Source organism: Galeopterus variegatus, unplaced genomic scaffold (assembly GCF_000696425.1).
Source record: "Galeopterus variegatus unplaced genomic scaffold, G_variegatus-3.0.2 Scaffold910, whole genome shotgun sequence".
In the NCBI taxonomy this organism is placed as follows: domain Eukaryota; kingdom Metazoa; phylum Chordata; class Mammalia; order Dermoptera; family Cynocephalidae; genus Galeopterus; species Galeopterus variegatus.
This window is the reverse complement of record NW_007727021.1, coordinates 441,913-459,085: the sequence shown is the minus strand read 5'-3', so window position 1 is coordinate 459,085 and position 17,173 is coordinate 441,913. Positions and strand designations below refer to the sequence as shown.

At 41.2% G+C, this 17,173-nt stretch overlaps 1 protein-coding gene across 1 annotated transcript in view; it reads right to left on the bottom strand.

Moving 5' to 3' along the window:
- Positions 1-13,460, bottom strand: part of LRGUK (leucine-rich repeats and guanylate kinase domain containing) — a 45,780-nt gene extending 32,320 nt beyond the window's left edge. The window contains exons 1-4 of the mRNA XM_008573362.1: positions 13,038-13,460; positions 6,385-6,492; positions 4,014-4,095; positions 601-701 (exon numbers count right to left, since the gene is read on the bottom strand). Of these exons, the coding sequence (XP_008571584.1) occupies positions 601-701; positions 4,014-4,095; positions 6,385-6,492; positions 13,038-13,460 (714 nt within the window). The remainder of the gene's footprint in view (positions 1-600; positions 702-4,013; positions 4,096-6,384; positions 6,493-13,037) is intronic.
- Between the last annotated feature and the right edge of the window lie 3,713 nt (positions 13,461-17,173).

Below are 17,173 nucleotides of genomic sequence, written 5' to 3'. Positions count from 1 at the left end.
GCAAAAGCAAGCACAGAGAAGCAAGAATGGAAATCTAAAGCTTTCTTCTCTAAAAAAAGGAAAGGTTGGATAAATAAGAGGGCAGTTTGGGCCCCTAGGAAATTCTTACAGATTTTTCAGAGATAAAAATTTTCAGATAAAATTGTTCTGCTATAACAAAAAAAAAAATGCAGTAACAACTACTATTTAATTGAGGGAAAGAGGAGAACAGAAGGAAGCTGGTTCCTTGGTTTGAACACGAGGTTTTAGCAAAGCTTCTTAAAAAGACTATCCATTGACAAAGCATCTTCTTTTTCCAAAATAAAATGCAGTAACAACTACTATTTAATTGAGGGAAAGAGGAGAACAGAAGGAAGCTGGTTCCTTGGTTTGAACACGAGGTTTTTAGCAAAGCTTCTTAAAAAGACTATCCATTGACAAAGCATCTTCTTTTTCCAAAATAAATGAGACACAAATCCTTTTTTATTTTATTCCAGACACTTACACTATGTACTCCTACAAGTTATTCTCTCTGAATTTTCTATTTTCGTGCTATTTTACTTATTGAATGTCCTTTGCAAACCATTTAAAATATGTAATTAGCGTATTGATAAAGTCTACCTTGAGATTTTTGGGTGGCTTGAAATTGAAGAATGTAGTCAGTTTATTTTGAGAAGCATTAAGTTCTAGAAGATAAGGCATATAACTCACACAAGACAAATCTAGGGGGAAAAACAGATACAGAATAAGGTAAGTCAACATAATTATTAGACAAAGTCATTAAAAACAGCATATGTTATATCAGAATATATTTTTAATGATGCCAGTTGCAAGCACGTCTTAATTATTCCATATAAGTGAAATGAATAAAATTGTTAGTGTATAAAATACACACAAAAAAGTGTGGCAATCTCTTTATGAGCCAATAATTTAACCTTCTCTCCCAGGGCCCTTTCCACCCCTTATTTCCCAGGCAGTCAGGGAAAAAAGTGGCAGAGGCCTCATCCATGAGGCCACTCTCTCCAACTCACTCTCTCCTATGATCTGCTAACAGCCAAATGCTTCAAAAACTCCCAGCCTTAGAGAAAAGGATGAGAAACTAAAGCCTTAGATAATCCTCTTGATAATTAGCCCCTAAATTACTAAATTAGGTCTTTTCAGAAAGACTGAAAATGCCACAATTAGGGAATTCTCTTTGTTATAAATTAAATTTTGTTTTAGTTGGACTTAATCTTAAATCTCATTAATTATTTGAAGTGATTTAAGTCATTGCTGTTATTTTACTTTGACTCTAACTTAGAGTTCAAAAGCACATCTGAATTTTGCATTTTATCCCAAGCAAGTATTCTGAACCTCTAATACATACTAAGTAAAGGACTATTTGCTAATAAAGGATACTCCTAATGAAATTACATATACACCATAAAAGTTGTGAAATATTGTTTTGCTTTCCTGCCACTTTCCAGTGGATGCACGTCAGGGTAACAGGATGAATTAGGGAAGGGATCAGGAAGAATCACACAGTAAGGGTTACAGCCCTGTCTCTACTAGTAATTCATTTCTCCACCTGAAAACAGTAACATAACAGCGTCTCCCCGTCTCTTCTCATTCTAGGTCATAGAAGGAGCTGTTACAACCCCTCAGAGGATGGCCCCTAGTGAGAGAATGGAGCCCCTACAACCAAAGCCAAGCAAAGTGCTCCCACATTTTACCATCTGGCACAGACACATGCAGACCAGGAGAGGGGAGCAAGCCGGAGCAGTGGGGGACCCTGCCCTGGAGTGGGTGGGACAGGCAATGTGAGGGGACCTCCTAGCATCTTTCCTTCTCAAGGGTCACTGAAGCCAGAAGACCCCTACCAATTCCGACTTCATTCCTCTAGACTAAACCACACACTTCTTTAGTAAATGGGAACAGATCTAGGAGAGACAATCCATTGGGAATGAGCGAATCAGGGAAGGTTGCCTGTGAGAGGAAACTGCGATTGTCTTAGGATTTGTATCTATTTGTCGCTTCTGCACTCAGCTACACATCTGTCAGTAGAGGTCTCAACAGTACTAACTTCCACTGGCCTGCGGGCGCCCTGGAGCTGATCTTTTCTGTCTTGAAGCAGAAGCAGCAGCTGGGACTCAGAGAGAGACAAAGAGATGGTGAGTGCTCTTCACACTTTATAGATAGCCAATGTGTTCAAATCATTCTGACAGACAAAATCCATGGTTTGGGTTGCTGGACTTCTAATTCCAGCAGGCCCCTGAACTCCCTATTCAGTGCAGTGACCTCTTTGTCCACCAGATGGCAGGAACTCCTCGTGTCCACATCAGTGGTTCTCACCAGTAGCATCAGTCTCACCTGGAAACTTACTCAAAATGCAAATTATAAGGCCCCACCCCCGATCGACTGAATGAGAAACTCTGAGGTTGGGGTCCAGCAATCTGTTTCAATAGGCCCCCAGGTAATTCTGATGCAAGTTGAAATTTGGCGTACATGAAAAACACACCATACCTTACACACAGTAGGCTCTCAAGCACTTATGAATTAATGAAATGGGCCATACAAGATTAATGAAGACTAATCTGGCCGAAGAGGAAAGCTTCCATTGCCGCTGTGGATTCCCTGCTCAAGTGGCAAGGATATGAAGCCAGGTCTTTTTTCTTGTTGTTAGCACTAAGCATTGTTGAAGCCTCCCCCACACTTGGCAATTTCTTATCCACTAGATGAAACCAAGCTTGGAGATGTGGGTAGAGCACTCCTTCCAGTTAACACTAAAAAAGTCTCACTGATTATATGATAATCTGGGATATGCTTTAAAGTAACCCTGGGGAAAGGGTACAGGGAGGTATAGCTGAAACAAGATTGGCTATGGGCTGATAATTGTTGAACCCAAATATTCATTCTGATATTCTATTTGCGGACATGTTTGTAATTTTCTATAACAACGTTTTATAAAACTAGAAAAAAATAATAAAAAGTCTCTCAAAACAGTAGAATTTTAAGAATTAAAAGACTAGAATATTTCTTACCCATTGAAAAGTGTGAATTTTAATTATTAGAGTCATATGAGGGGAAACATCAGAAAATAAGGCAGAGAAGATGATATCAGCAACACTTAATTTTCATTTAAAAAGGTAGGCAAAACTAGTAAGTAGAAAGATTATCAGCGGAGAAAGTTCAGAAAGAATGATTTGCTTACTTCCCTAGAAGTCTAAAGAAAATATTATACACTGTTAACTTCAAATAAGGTAAGAAAATTAGAAACAAGGATCAAGCTTTGAAGGAAATGTGACAATCGTAAGACTAATTTCATTAAATGTGAACATATATAGAACTACAAATGGCGGTTAGAGTTGTAAGAATCAACTAAACACACAGAGACAGCAAAAAGAGGGAGACAAGTAAATGCACGAAGCCCTGGTGCTCAAATAGTGAGAATAGAAGTAGACAGCCAGGATTAAAATGTAAATGCAAAAGCAAAATATAGAAAAGAATCCATTAAAGTGGAAAATATAGAACTACAAATGGCGGTTAGAGTTGTAAGAATCAACTAAACACACAGAGACAGCAAAAAGAGGCGGACAAGTAAATGCACGAAGCCCTGGTGCTCAAATAGTGAGAACAGAAGTAGCTAGCCAGGATTAAAATGTAAATGCAAAAGCAAAATATAGAAAAGAATCCATTAAAGTGGAAAAAAAGGACTAATTCACGTGCACTGAATAGAAGGAAAGAAAAGGGAATTGTTAAACGTTCAGGAAGTATTGAAGAAGTAAAATAGATCTTAAAAGAAAAAAATGAAGCAAACATTGCATCTCATACTCAACTATCACGGAGTGCATCTCAACCATGTCATAATTTTGCAGACCTGTGCCAATGACTCATCATTCATTGGTGCCTTTTGTACAGAAAGCAAAGGACCAGTTTGTAAATTGATCCACTGATCACATACACCAAGTTTGAGGATATTAAACTGTATTACACACTGCAACATCTGCATTCCGAAATAACTCAGAGATCGATCTACTAAAATGACCATTACATACCTTCAATTTTATTTACCGAAAGATCCAACTTCTGTAGGTGAACATATCCACAGAGAATGCTAATGTCAATTAAATCACAACCCTGAGAAAACAAAAGGTAAAAGACTTTAATATTGCTTCAACAGGTTAGTGTGTTCAGTCTTCTTGCAACATCCAGAAATAATAGTGACGGAAAGCAAGCCAGACTTTCTCTCAAAAGTATAGAAGAAGTGAGAGAACAAAATCTGAAACCTGCTACTAATAGGATCTCAAAACAGACTATGGACTCCCTGAGAAAAATGCATTCCTCTGAAGAAAGAAGCTTAGGAAACTAGTGCTGTTAGCAAGAACAAATACAACATGAAAAGGCAAATTAAAGCAGTGTTCTAAAGACCTTTAGAGCAGAGTTTTATATTAAAAACAACAACACATAATAGCAATAAAGACAAAGGTTTTATCTAGTAGAATGAAAGAAAAAGCAAATGCCTAGAATTTAAATGAATTTTTTCAGAGTGCACACCTAATCAGGAGATCATTGATAACACCACCCATATTTTCACGGGATTTATTTTCAAAGCTCCTTCACAATAATCTCATCTAATCAAATGCACCTATGAAACCTGTAGGGTGGCTTATTCCCAATGTAGAGATGAGGAGTATGAGGCACAGAGCCACATGTAGGAACCCTGGAGTCACAGAGCAGGTTAGTAATGAAGCAGTATCCAAATCTCCTGAATCCTTGCCCAATATTCTTTCCAAAAGACCTTGCTTCTAGTGAACTTCAAATGTGGTTATGGGGGAATTTGGTCCCATGGAACGAGACATATTACTGATTTATGCTGTTATGTCAGAAAAAGCCAACCAATGAAGAGTCATTAGAAACAAGTTCTCATATAGAATAATGATGATTGTTTAATGAAGGCTGCTAGAACATTAATAAATACACACTTGCTAAATACCTCCTATGAATAAGGCATTGTGCTTGGCGTGATGAGAAATACAATGACAGAACAGAGCTACACTGTGTCCTTAAGAAACGTATGACTTTGGTAGGAGAAAAGATATGTACACAAGTAATCAGAGAAAGCAAAACTAAACTGTAACATAAGGAAGATGTAAGGGGGAAAAGAATCACTAAACGTGGGCGACCTTAGAAAGTGTATTCAGTAAGACAGATTATTAAGGCAAAGTAATTCACCATGTAATATCTCAAATGTAAGGAGGTCAGGGGCAAAATAAGTTAAGCTTCAGTCCATCTAGCTGAAATAAGATTTAAAAGATTGCTTTTTTTGGTAGATCAATTTCAGGCATAGCACTACATACGTAAGGAGAATATTGATTGAAAGGGACTTGTGCAGGAACGTTTTGGCTGCTGGAATTACATACCATCCCGAGGTCTAACATAGTGCAATGCACACAGGCTGCTTCCTGTATGTTATTGCCTGACTGGTTGAGTCATCTATAAAATGTTATAAAGTGAAAATAGTAAAAGATTAGAGCCTTCATACGCTGACCTCAAAGGACGTGCCACCGAACCAGCATAGGTGAAAACAGCTTAACATTTCTTGAATAGTTTACTAATTCAAATCCACATCAGAAAAGTCTTGTGATGAATTATATACACTTTAGCCACATCCTGATGCTATGGTAAAATTTTAATGTACTTTTTAAAATTATGTATCCACATTTATTCTATGAATCTCCAAGAAACATTTCATGCTCTACAGTATAAGGAAGCAAAAAAAGTGAAATTATTTTTCTAGGACTATAGAGAAACAAAATGGGGAAAGAAGCTGAAGTACTCTGACTAGTCTGCTCTTACAGCCTCTCATAATAAAACAGCAGCCACGATTTTGTACCACTCTGTGACTCGTATTGGAATCTTGAAAACTGATGAATAACAATAGACTTTTTTCTTTAATGACAGGTATCTTTTGGAAAGTAAGATATAGCTCAAAGCTACTTATTTCTTGACATACTCAGAGGGGAAAAGTCAATATCAAAATACTTTGTTCCCTCGCATTTAGGTAAAAATTTTAGTTCTTCTACTGATCAGAGAGAAAATTCTTAAAAGAGTTTTTGATTGCTTTTACAGAATCAAATTCAACCTTCTGGAAAGAAAGCATTGATTACTGTAATATAGACAACTTAAGATGAAAGAAATAGAGTGTGAGGAGAATGAAAACAAAGGAATTTGGGGAGCTGATTATTGGACTGGCCAGGGCTCTTTGAAGTCTAATATTTATATAAATATCCCTTAATCACCAGTCTCCATCAAACTGAGGACCCTGAGATTTGCTGCCACCACAAAAGCTATGAGTACCAGAGCAAATGGATATGGTCTAGTCAATGTCAGGATGTCACCAGCCAGTGATGTTCCTGTCATACTCACTGATAAAGTTAGACTGAGGTAAACCTGCTCAGTCCCAGGACCTGAGCGCCCCAACTGGTGGAGTGCCTTGGCCACGGCCTCCTCTCTTAGGACCCCATCAAATTCCTCCTGCAAAAAAAAATCAGACAGGTGGACAAAAAAAGGACTCCCATTAGAAAAGAAACAGCCCACCTTGTCATGTCCAGCACTTAATAGATTATACACCCAGGAGCTAAGCCCTCCAAAATTTACCATCCCCAAAGAAAATTCTGAGTTTAGAATACATACCTATTATGTAAAATTAAATATATATCAAATCAACATTTCTATTGCCACTGGTTTTTCAGGTGGTTGCTTGCATGACGTATTCAAAGTTGAGTGAACGAGGTAGCAGTAAAAGCGTCAGTATTAGTGTGGGTAGCTACCATCACGGAGGGCTTCTCGATTCCAGGAGCTGTGCTAAAAGCTCTCAGTGATCAACTCACTGAATCCTTCTGATGGCCCTGAGCTAGGTTCTTATCTCCATTTTACAAAAGAAGAAAGTCAGGTTGCTGGGCTGACTTGCCTGAAACCACACAAGTGCCGGAATGAACACCTGCATCTGTCTGACCGCAGGGCAGTTCTAACCACTGCCCTTGACTGCTTGCCCACACCCCAAAGGACAGCAAATTAAGGCAATTAAATCTGCTATTCTTCCTGGAGAAAACAGGTCCTTGGTTTGCTTCCTATTGGCTAGTTTTGCTGGCTTCATGCAATTTACAACATTTACTAAAAGGGTGATAATCATTTCCATACAGAAGTTGGCCTTTGGTCTGTAGACATCCCATGGACAAATGGCAGCTCAATATGCCCTTTCCCTAATAATGACAGACAGAAGTGATAACAGGTGGGACAGTGTTATGTTTGTGCTGCCTTCAACTCCATAATGACCAAAATTAACAATGACATCAACAAGAGGACACAGAACACAGTCATCACATCAGTCACACCGATAGAACCAACCATGACTGACAGAAGGATTGCAGTGGTAAAATACTCTTTCCAGGTTTTCTATAGTAATACAGGAAGCCACAAGGCTGCTCAGGCTGTTGGTGCAGAGGACATATATTTGGTAGGCTTGTTCTACTGTGAAGAGTTTCTTTCCCCACAAATTTCCACTAATCCAGGGAAACAAAACCACCTATACGGAGACAGCACCTGGGCTTTGGCATTTGGCAGGCTTGGTTTGAACCTCAGCTCTGCCTGACTTTGGGGAGCTAAAGTTATCTCTGAGCCTCACCTTCTTCACCTATCAATAGGAAATGTTATTACCTCTGAAGTAGTTCAGAACATGCCACCCTGAAATAGGCTGCTTTGGCATGTTGATTATTTTGAGCTGATGGCATTTGAAACAGAAAATGCAGGGAGAGCCTTTCTCTGAACTCTCCTTGTGTTCTTAAAGACAGATCTTCCAAAAGGAACTTAATTGTCATAAATCCCCTTCCCGGGAGTTTCAACTCAAGAAGATTGACTCATCACAGGAGAGAGACTAGAAGTCAACCCACACTCAGACAAAATTCGTCACACACTATCATATCTCCCATCCATTCTCCTAAGGGCCCATCCATCTTTCCCAAAAAGTATTTACTCTCCCCTAAGTGGCCTACATCCCCCCCCCTGCCCTATTAAGACGGTATATAAGCTCTTAAATTTCACTGTTTTGGGGGTATTTGCTTTTATTTTTTCCTGTGATGCCCCCACACATGTACTATTAAAAATTAATAAATTTGTGTACCTTTTTTTCCTGTTAATCTGCCTGCTGTCAGTTTATTTTATAGACCCAGCTAGGAGGGTAGAGGGAAAATCTTTCCTTCCCTATACCTTCTTTTAATGTTTTAGGGAGAATGAAAAAAAAATGTCTATAAAGCTTGTAGCACAGTGCTTGAAGCACAGCTAGTGTTCCCAATAAATGACATTTGTTCCTACTAATTGATGATACCAGAAATTCCATATCTTAATCTTTCATTCATTCATACCTATCAACCTGTTTACAGAATGGGTGAAAGATATTTATTTTTCTAAATAAGGTTCCAATTTCTTATATAAGTCCTGGGAAGGAGGGAGGGCAGAGTTACTTTCCCTTTGAAACTTTCCACTTTGACCTCTGAAGTTCGTCTGACACACACACACACACACACACACACACACACACACACACACACCCATTTTCTAGAAATGAGAAGACATTCCATCCTTACTTATTGTAAGCAGATGCCTGTTTTTCAATGTAGCTGTTGACAGGGAGCATGGAGACGGGTCACACTGTCAGCATTTTTCCAGATCCCCAAGGCAAGTCTCCGCACAGCCATCCCCTCACATCTCCTTTGAGGTTCCTGCCATTTGGCAGTATCATGCTTTCCCCTTTTGGTCTTTGGTAATTTTCAAAACTTTACAAACCCCATCCTCACTGTGGGTGGCCTCGGAATCCCTACAGATGGCCTCCAGCACCCCTACTGCCAGCACATGCCCACACATGCGTTCCTTACTGACTCAACTCCAGACAGCTTCGACTTGATGTCCACCCAACTTCAGCCACCCAGAAGACAGGGTGAATAAGGGAATAGACATGGTGCCTGCCCATAAGGGATTTACAGTTCAGTCCGAGAGACAGACAAGTCCACAAGCAACTTCAGGAGTTTCATATTACAGTGGAGACAAGCAGGGTGCTGCTGACTATCAGCAGGATGCCCATTATCTGCCAGTGTTGGGGTCGAGTAGGAAGTTAGCAGAAGCTTCCTGGGGGAGAGAGCAGTCAAGCTGAGACCCCAAGTCATGAGTCATTCTGGCAAAGGAGAAGAAGCCTGAAAAGAGAGCCAAAAAGTAGCACTGCAGGCAAAGGGGGGAACATATACAAAATCCCAAAGTCACAGGCAAGCACAGCCCTCTGGGGGAACTAGGAAACTTCTAAATGGCGGAAGCATAAAGTGGGAAGGAGGAAAACAGTGCCTAGCCGTGGTAAGCGCTCAGGCATGGGTGGAAATGAACTAATGAACCCTCTCTGCCCCCCGAGCTGCCAGGTGGGCCAGAAAGGGCCCCACCACCATGCATCCTGTCCATGTCTGTACAGTCGACTTTCTGCTGGGCCTCGGTGCTATTAGACGGTCTCCCACTCTTCATCAGCTCCCTTCCCAGCTAGTCCAGGTCCGCATCACTCTCCCCAAGCCATGCAGCATCAGCTCCTTTGTCCCCCTCTCAACAAATGTCCTTCTCTTCTACTTCCGAGGCAGAGTAGAAACTCTCAGACAGTGACCCTGTCAACCCCCTGCACCGTCTAATGCTTCTCACTTGGGTCTCAGAGGAAGACCGCTCCTTCTCTCTACCCAGGGCTTCACTCCTTTCTTTTTCCCCAGAGACCCTGCTCAGGGACCATCAATTTCACCCTATTTTGTCAGTTTCCATCCTGTCACTCTCCACTGTTTCCTTCTCCGGCTATACAAGCCCATGAGACTCTTCTGTCTTCAAAAGGCTCTTTTCCATCCTCCATGTTCCTTTTGCTATAGCTACAGTTTCCCTTAACAGCCAAGCCTCTGCAGAGTTGCTTTTTTATCCCTGGTTCCCCCTTCCGCACCTCCCTTACACTCTCTTCAACTCATTCCAGTTAGGCCTCTGCCTTCACAAAGCAAAACCCACGTGGGCCAAGGTCGTCAGTGACCCTCCGGTAGACAGTGCTGATGAGCACTTTTTCAGGCACCTCTCCACTTAACCTGTTGGCAGCATAACCCCTTCCCACACTCTTGAGACTCTTTCTTGCTTTGGCTTCTCTGTCTCCTAACTCTTCTTTCTTCTCCTACTTCTCTTACCAGTCCTTTCCAGTTTCTTTCACCAATCCTTCTTCAACTGCTGACCACTTAGATGCCTGTATCCCTACGGCTCTGTTCTCGGTCCTCTTCCCTTCTCTTCCCTTCCCTTCTCTTGCTGGATGATCTCTCAAGCACCAATGCTGATGATTCCCCAGCTTTCTACTCTGAGGCCCTTCCCCTGAGTTCCAGTCATACGGTTCCTATGTCCAACTTCTTAATGCATAGCTCATCTGACCCTGATTCCTGTTGTAGACAATGACCTTAACATCCCCTCAGACCATGCCATAGACCTAACAGTCATCTTAGACTTCTACTAGTCACTAGTAACTGTCCCATCTTAAATATTTTAAATACAAGTGTACTTCAAAAAGTTTATGGAAAAATGGAATTAAAACATGGTATGAATCTTTCCATGAAGTTTTTGAGGACCCCTTGTATGTTTTCATCTTTAGCTTTCTTTCCATTTCCACTGCCACTGTCTTAATCCAGACTCTTCTTGCTCCTCCCTAAATATGACCAGAGTCTTCTCACTGGGCTCCCTGCCTCTAATCTAATCCCACCTGGCCACCAGAGCAGTTCCTCACTGCTTAGAGACTCAAGTCCATGTTTGTACAACAGCACAGAACTCTCCACAATCTGGCCCCTACCCAGGCTGCTACTTCTGCTGTCACCTAAAGTTCATCCACAGGAGAAGCTCTGTCTGCCTGCCCACACACCACCTTTCCATCCAGACAGGAGGCTATTCCCTTGGAGTCCTCCATGATCTGTGCAATCAAGCTGTTATCTGGACATATCACTGTATGTAATACTACAGATGCTGAATTGCTAGGACTTACAGTCTTATCTCCCTGTGAGAACAAGGACCATGTGTGTCCTCAATCCTGTTATCTTCTATCACTACTGTTGCTATTATTTATTACATCTATAATTTGAGAGCCTATTCTGTATCAAACACTATATTAACAACTTTAATACAGAGTTTCTCATTAAATTTGATGTTCTTAACTATCCCATGAGCAGGCATTATTAGCCACATTGATTTACTGGCAAAGAGTGATTTTCATGCATCAGTTATTGGGGTTCAAATACTTCTGCTCTTGATAGTCAAGGAGTTCTTCCTACACAGCAATCATTCAATAAACGTTTGTTCAATGAAAGCTAAATTAACTAAATCACTTGATGGGTAGTTAGCAGATAAAAATGTGTAAGGTACTATTTGTATTAGTAACATAATCAAAGATATATTATGCTAAGCATACTACATATAGGACCTCATTTAATTCTCACAATTCTCCTATGGGATAGGTATTATTATAATTCCCACATTATGGATGAGACATAGAGAGGTTAAGTAACTTGCTGAAGGTCTCACAACTAACAAAAGGCTAAAACAAGCCTCAAACACAAATCTTTGATCACAAAGGCAGTGTTTAAACAGCTGGTCTGTACCGCCTCCCTTAAATTCATCAGAGCTTCTGAGGCTTACAGCTAATTGTATTATAGGCACTTAATAATTATTGTGACCTTTGTAGCATTGCAAAAAAATAAATCACTGAACATGAATGTCCAAATGTTTCTTTTTAAAACTTTTCTTTGCTTATTCAGCATACTAAAATGTATGCAATACTATGAAAAGCCAAAATAGAATGTGAGAACACAAAATAAATAGTAACATTTAAAATGTAAATGGATGAAATAATGAACTTTTTTACACACCCCCTACAAGCCAAAAAGGAATGACTAATTCAAGTCAACCCCTTCTGTGGTTTTTTAATGGCATACTGAAGACAGATTAACAAAGGTACTAATGAACCCCACAGCTGAAGAGTATGTGTTAATTAGAATAATAAAGTATACGGGTGGTTCATTTGTGAATTCCTCTGGGGTGGAAGCTGCTGGAAACCATACAAACATCTCAAAGTTGTAAAAACACTGTTACAGTTTTGCCGTAGTCACTGCTGAAGCTAGCAAAGTAAATCAACAAAGACAAACAAAATATGTAATAACTAACGAAATAAAGAATAACTTTCTGTAGTCAGCTTTAAGCAAAACTAGCATATAACTATCTCCTGTAGAAGGAAGGAGAGACAAAATGAGGGACAAAGGTGAAAAAACATGGGCCAAATGTTGACAGTGAACCAAAGGACATTTCAAAAGAAGGGGAATTCAAATTGGGGAAGAGTATAAGGGGCTAATGGTAGAGTCAGTAACAAAAGACACTGCAGATTAGACAGGGAAGAAGAAGAAATAACACAAATAAGGAAAGGAATTTGCGAAAGGCAACAGGCATAACAGTGAAACATGTTTGGCCTCGAAGAGCAAAGGTGACTTGGAAAAGCTGCAAAGCCAGAAGACTATAACAGAATGTAATATACTAAATTTTTAAATCACTTAGTCTTTGAAGATTATTTCAAGAGAGTAATTTTTTTCTTCTTTTTTTCTTTTTTCCTAGAGGAAGATGGAGAGGAACAGGTGCTGGGGATGCCAGCTCTGCCTATTCACAATATTGTCAAGTTTATAATTTTGACACGTTAAAGCCATAACTCCCATACAAATATATGGATACTTTTTTCAGAACGACGCTGTGTAACTTGACTCATAAGAAATCGAATGTGTTAATGAAAAACAAAGGAGACATTTGGAAAGATTTCAGGCAGGGTGTGAGGAAACGGGGTAACAGACATGGGAAGCAAAAAGCGGGGAGCCTCGGGGCGTTCGGGAAGAGGTGCTCCTGAAGGCGAGGGAGCCCGAGGAGCGGGCTAAGGCTCGGGCTGCTGCGGGGTGCGGCTGCAGGAGGGAGCGGGGGGCGGGGGGGCGGGGAGGGAGAGGGCACACCTCCAAATTCACCATTTCGGACTCTTCGGACTCTGAGGACTCTTCCGACGCCGCCTTGCCCTCGCCCTGGTCCTCGTCTCCGTCCGCGTCCGACTCCCGGCCGCGGTGAATGAGCTGCTGGAGCAGGTAGGACGAGGCTCTGTTGAACGTACTTTTTCCCACGGGAAAAGAAGACCAGCAAGCCGAACGCGCCTTTTCTGAGCACAACAGGATCGACTGGGCTCTAGTTCGTGAACTGCCCATGCCTCCCCGGGGAGAGGCTGCTCCCGCCTTCTGGGGATCGCTTCTGGAGGTCGCCATCTTGTTTAGCGGTTGCCCAGGAGACTGACGCCCGGGGAGGCGCCGCGAGGCATTGTGGGGGCTGTAGTCTCCAGTCCTCCGCGCGTGCTCGCCTCCTGCCCTTTCTCTTTTTTTCTGCCTCATCTGTTATTCTTCTCTCTAGTTCTGTATTTTTGCTTGTCCTTCTCGTTATCACCCCTTTTCTCCACACCCCTTTTCTTTGTCTTCAGCCGTCTGTTTTCTCCCCACCTCGAGGCCCGTCTTAGGGCGTTTTCATCCCACCTAGGATCACACGTGCGCCTTCCTGGCCGTTTCGTTCATGAAGGGCTCTTTCCGCAGAGACGCACTTTGGAATTGTCTCTAACGCAGTCTGCAGGGAAAGCTGGCAACGTTGAAATTGAGCTCTATGCAGAGCGCGGTGCTAGGAGATGAGGGAGTGCATAATGAAATAGAAGACAGGCCCCTGTCCTTATGATTTAATTGCAGATGATAAAGAGAAAATATCAGACGACTTCTGAGAGCTGATTTGCAATTAATTTACATTTTCCCCCCGAAATGATGAGCCATGTCCTTGGGAAGAAAAACTGGCAACGGTCGAACAGGCCAAATAGAGGGAGAAAAAAACTGGCTGTCAAATTGACACTATCTGAAAGCCTCTGAAAAGCTATTAGCATCCCATAAATAATTGTATTAGTCAAGTGACCTGCATTGGTAATCATGTTAATTTTGTTGCATAGGTTCTCTTTACAGTTTGATAAAATACTCCTGCAAGATTACAAAGCATGATTTTATGTGACCCAGATCCCATAGCCTTAAGCTCCACAAAAGTAGACACTCCATAGAAAAGCAGAATGAAAATTATAGTTAACTATTATTGTCATAGTGATGACAATAGAGATCCTTGCAGGAAGTCGCCCTCATCCTCCTGGCCTTACAGAGCCTTTTCTCCACGCTTCAGTGACAGCAGTTGCAAATACAAAATGATCCTGTCAATGGCTGTCAGGGGAGAAGAAGGAAAAATCCTTATGGACACCATCCATTGACTATTATCTTTCTCAGTGCTTGAGGGACCGTTAAAACTGACATAAAGCTTTCAGAATTACCTTCTTTCATTATCTTGCTAGTCATAAATGTAAAGGCCACAATGAAAGTATCTCTTTCTGCTAGGCTCATCTTGCTTCTTGCTTATTTCTTTTTCCAGTAGGTAGTTTTCTCCAAGGGATTTTCCCCACTTTCACCCCCATAGGGCTTGGCTCCAGCTAACTGACTTAGAGAGGAAGGGAGCAGAAAGTATAAAAATGCAAACCCAGTGTACTTTTTATTTTTTTCAATAACTTAATCAGCATTGCTAGCAAAGCGAGCTTCGCCAATGTCAATCTATTGAGGAAAGTGTCAACGCAGTGTTATTTAGGACCCATCAAAGAATAATTTTCAAAAAGTTAAAAGCATAATTCTCATACAAAAAAAAGGTAAAGAAATACATGTGAAAGATTCTGTTCAACTCACTGATTAATGAGAGAACCAGTGAGAAGGTAACAGGATACTCAGAGTCCATGAGGAAAGACATTCTGAAATAAGTTCGCCAAGTTAGAGACAAAACTGGTTAATGCACTATAGGACAATAAAACTATAGCCTTTGGAGTTATATATTTCTAAGTGTTTTGTCTCTTTTCATCTTCGTATCTACTCTCTGTCTATCCCCATTCAACAGATGTGGTCACTGAGGCTCAGGGAAGTTACATAACTGGCTGAAAGCTAAGGGGTGGTGCTAACAGCTAAACCTAGGATGACCAGTTCTGCCGTTGACCTTCAACTACCACTTCTGTAGGTGAAAAAATGTGAGACAAGATAAAGCTGCACAACGAGAGGTCTCAAAAGAAAAAACATGTCAGTCAAGGTTCTTAAGTATAAATAAAAGAGTTCAGGGCTGGCCCTGTGGCTCGCTCAGGAGAGTGTGGTGTTGATAACACCAAGGCCATGGGTTCGGATCCTATATAGGGATGGCCAGTGCACTCACTGGCTGAGCGTGGTGCAGACAACACCAAGCCAAGGGTTGTGATCCTCTTACCGGTCAAAATTAATTAATTAATTAATTAATTAATTTTTAAAAAAAGAGTTCACTCAGAGAATCACTTTTTAAAATAGAATTATAACATGTCAGAGCAGAAGGAACCTAAAAGCCCATTTTATCCGAACTCTTCCTTTTTGAAAAGAAATTGATGGCCCTTAAGTGACAATGACTTGCCCAAAATTGCCTCACTTTTTAGGAGCAGAGCAGGAATTAGAGTCCAGACTGCTTATTGCTCGATCTTTGCTCTTGCTAGTTCACCAAAATGCTCCCTAAGCTGGAGTTCTACTAATAGAATCCCCACATTTGGATTCTGATACCAAAATAGAAGGCATTGTCTCCATAAAGCAAGTAGTTTTACCAGGTAGGGAAAACAAAACTAGGCAGAGGGAGAGGAGGTAAAGGGAGAATATTTTGTCTAAACTCTTCCTATTAGTACAGAATGTCAATAATCCCTTCCATTTATTCATTGCTTACTGTAAACCAGGCCTGTGCTGTGTGCTGTATGCATTTCTCATTTAATTATTCCAGCTGCTCTCTGAAATCGGAGTTCATTTCCCCACTTTACGAAGTAGAAGAATGAGGCTCAAAGATGTTAGCTAAGTTGCCCAGTCACAGAATTTGTGTCTAAACCAAAACTTCAACTCAGGACTTTCTGTATCCAAAGCCCATGATCTTAACTATTAGTACTCTACTTTCTTCAGAAATATAAATTAGTTTCTCAGGAACTTATTGTCAGGCACAGAGAGTCAGGCCACGGTGAGATACTGAAATGGTAGTACACGCACGTGCACATACGTGTGTGTGCGTGTGTGTTGGGGCAGGCAGGAAGACTCCAGGTTTCTGGAGCCAGGGAAGTGGAGCAGGGTGGGCAAAGGTGTGGGCTACGATCATCCAGAAGAACAGTCTTCTGTGACAGCCCCAGATCCTTACCAGCTTAGGTGAAAGGAAGGAGAAAGCAGAGGAGTGGCACCATGACACTCAAGAGTGCCGCTCTTGAGAGGATAACCAGGAGGCAGTTATGAGGGGAGAACTAAAGTAAAGAGCTTAAGATGAAAAGAGGTGTCAGCGACCAGCTTCAGCTACTTGGTAGCTTTGCCTCGGTGCTGATATTGACACTTGCACCTAACTTTCCTGGGTGCAGCTGGAGTCTTCCCCTAATGTGGAGCCAGCACCCTGATGTAAGACCTTTCTTTCCATTGAGAATGGGGAAACAATTCAGGGATGAGCCCTCTATTGCCTATATTTGGAAAGAGTACCTTCCCAGGAGCGTGCACCTTGGCAGGATGAAGAATGTGGGTCTCCTTCCCCTTTACGTAGCTGCACCTCCCTAGTTTTGTGTAAGGAAAACAGTGCTTCTCAGGCATGTTGACATGACAGCACTTTGAACTCATGGTGTATTTTTATGGAGCGTTATAATTTTTATAGAACACTATGAAATGAGGAGAGAAGATAGACAGTAGACAGCATCATTGGTATAATAATAATTAAAACACAACCACAACTAATATTTATGAGTAATTCCTATGTGCCAAGCAACTTTCTAAGTGCTTTATATATATTACCTCATTTAACCCCTACACGAACTCTGTAATACAATAATATTATTAGTCCCATTTTATAGATGAGGAAAGACAAGCTTAGGAAAGTCATGTGATCCACTCAACCCCCTTGTCACACAGTGACAAAGCCAGGACTCAAATGGAGAGGGTCTGGTTTCCCAGACTACACCTGTAATCAACATGCTATATATTTCTACTCCAGTGCTATAATAAAACTTTGCAGGGAG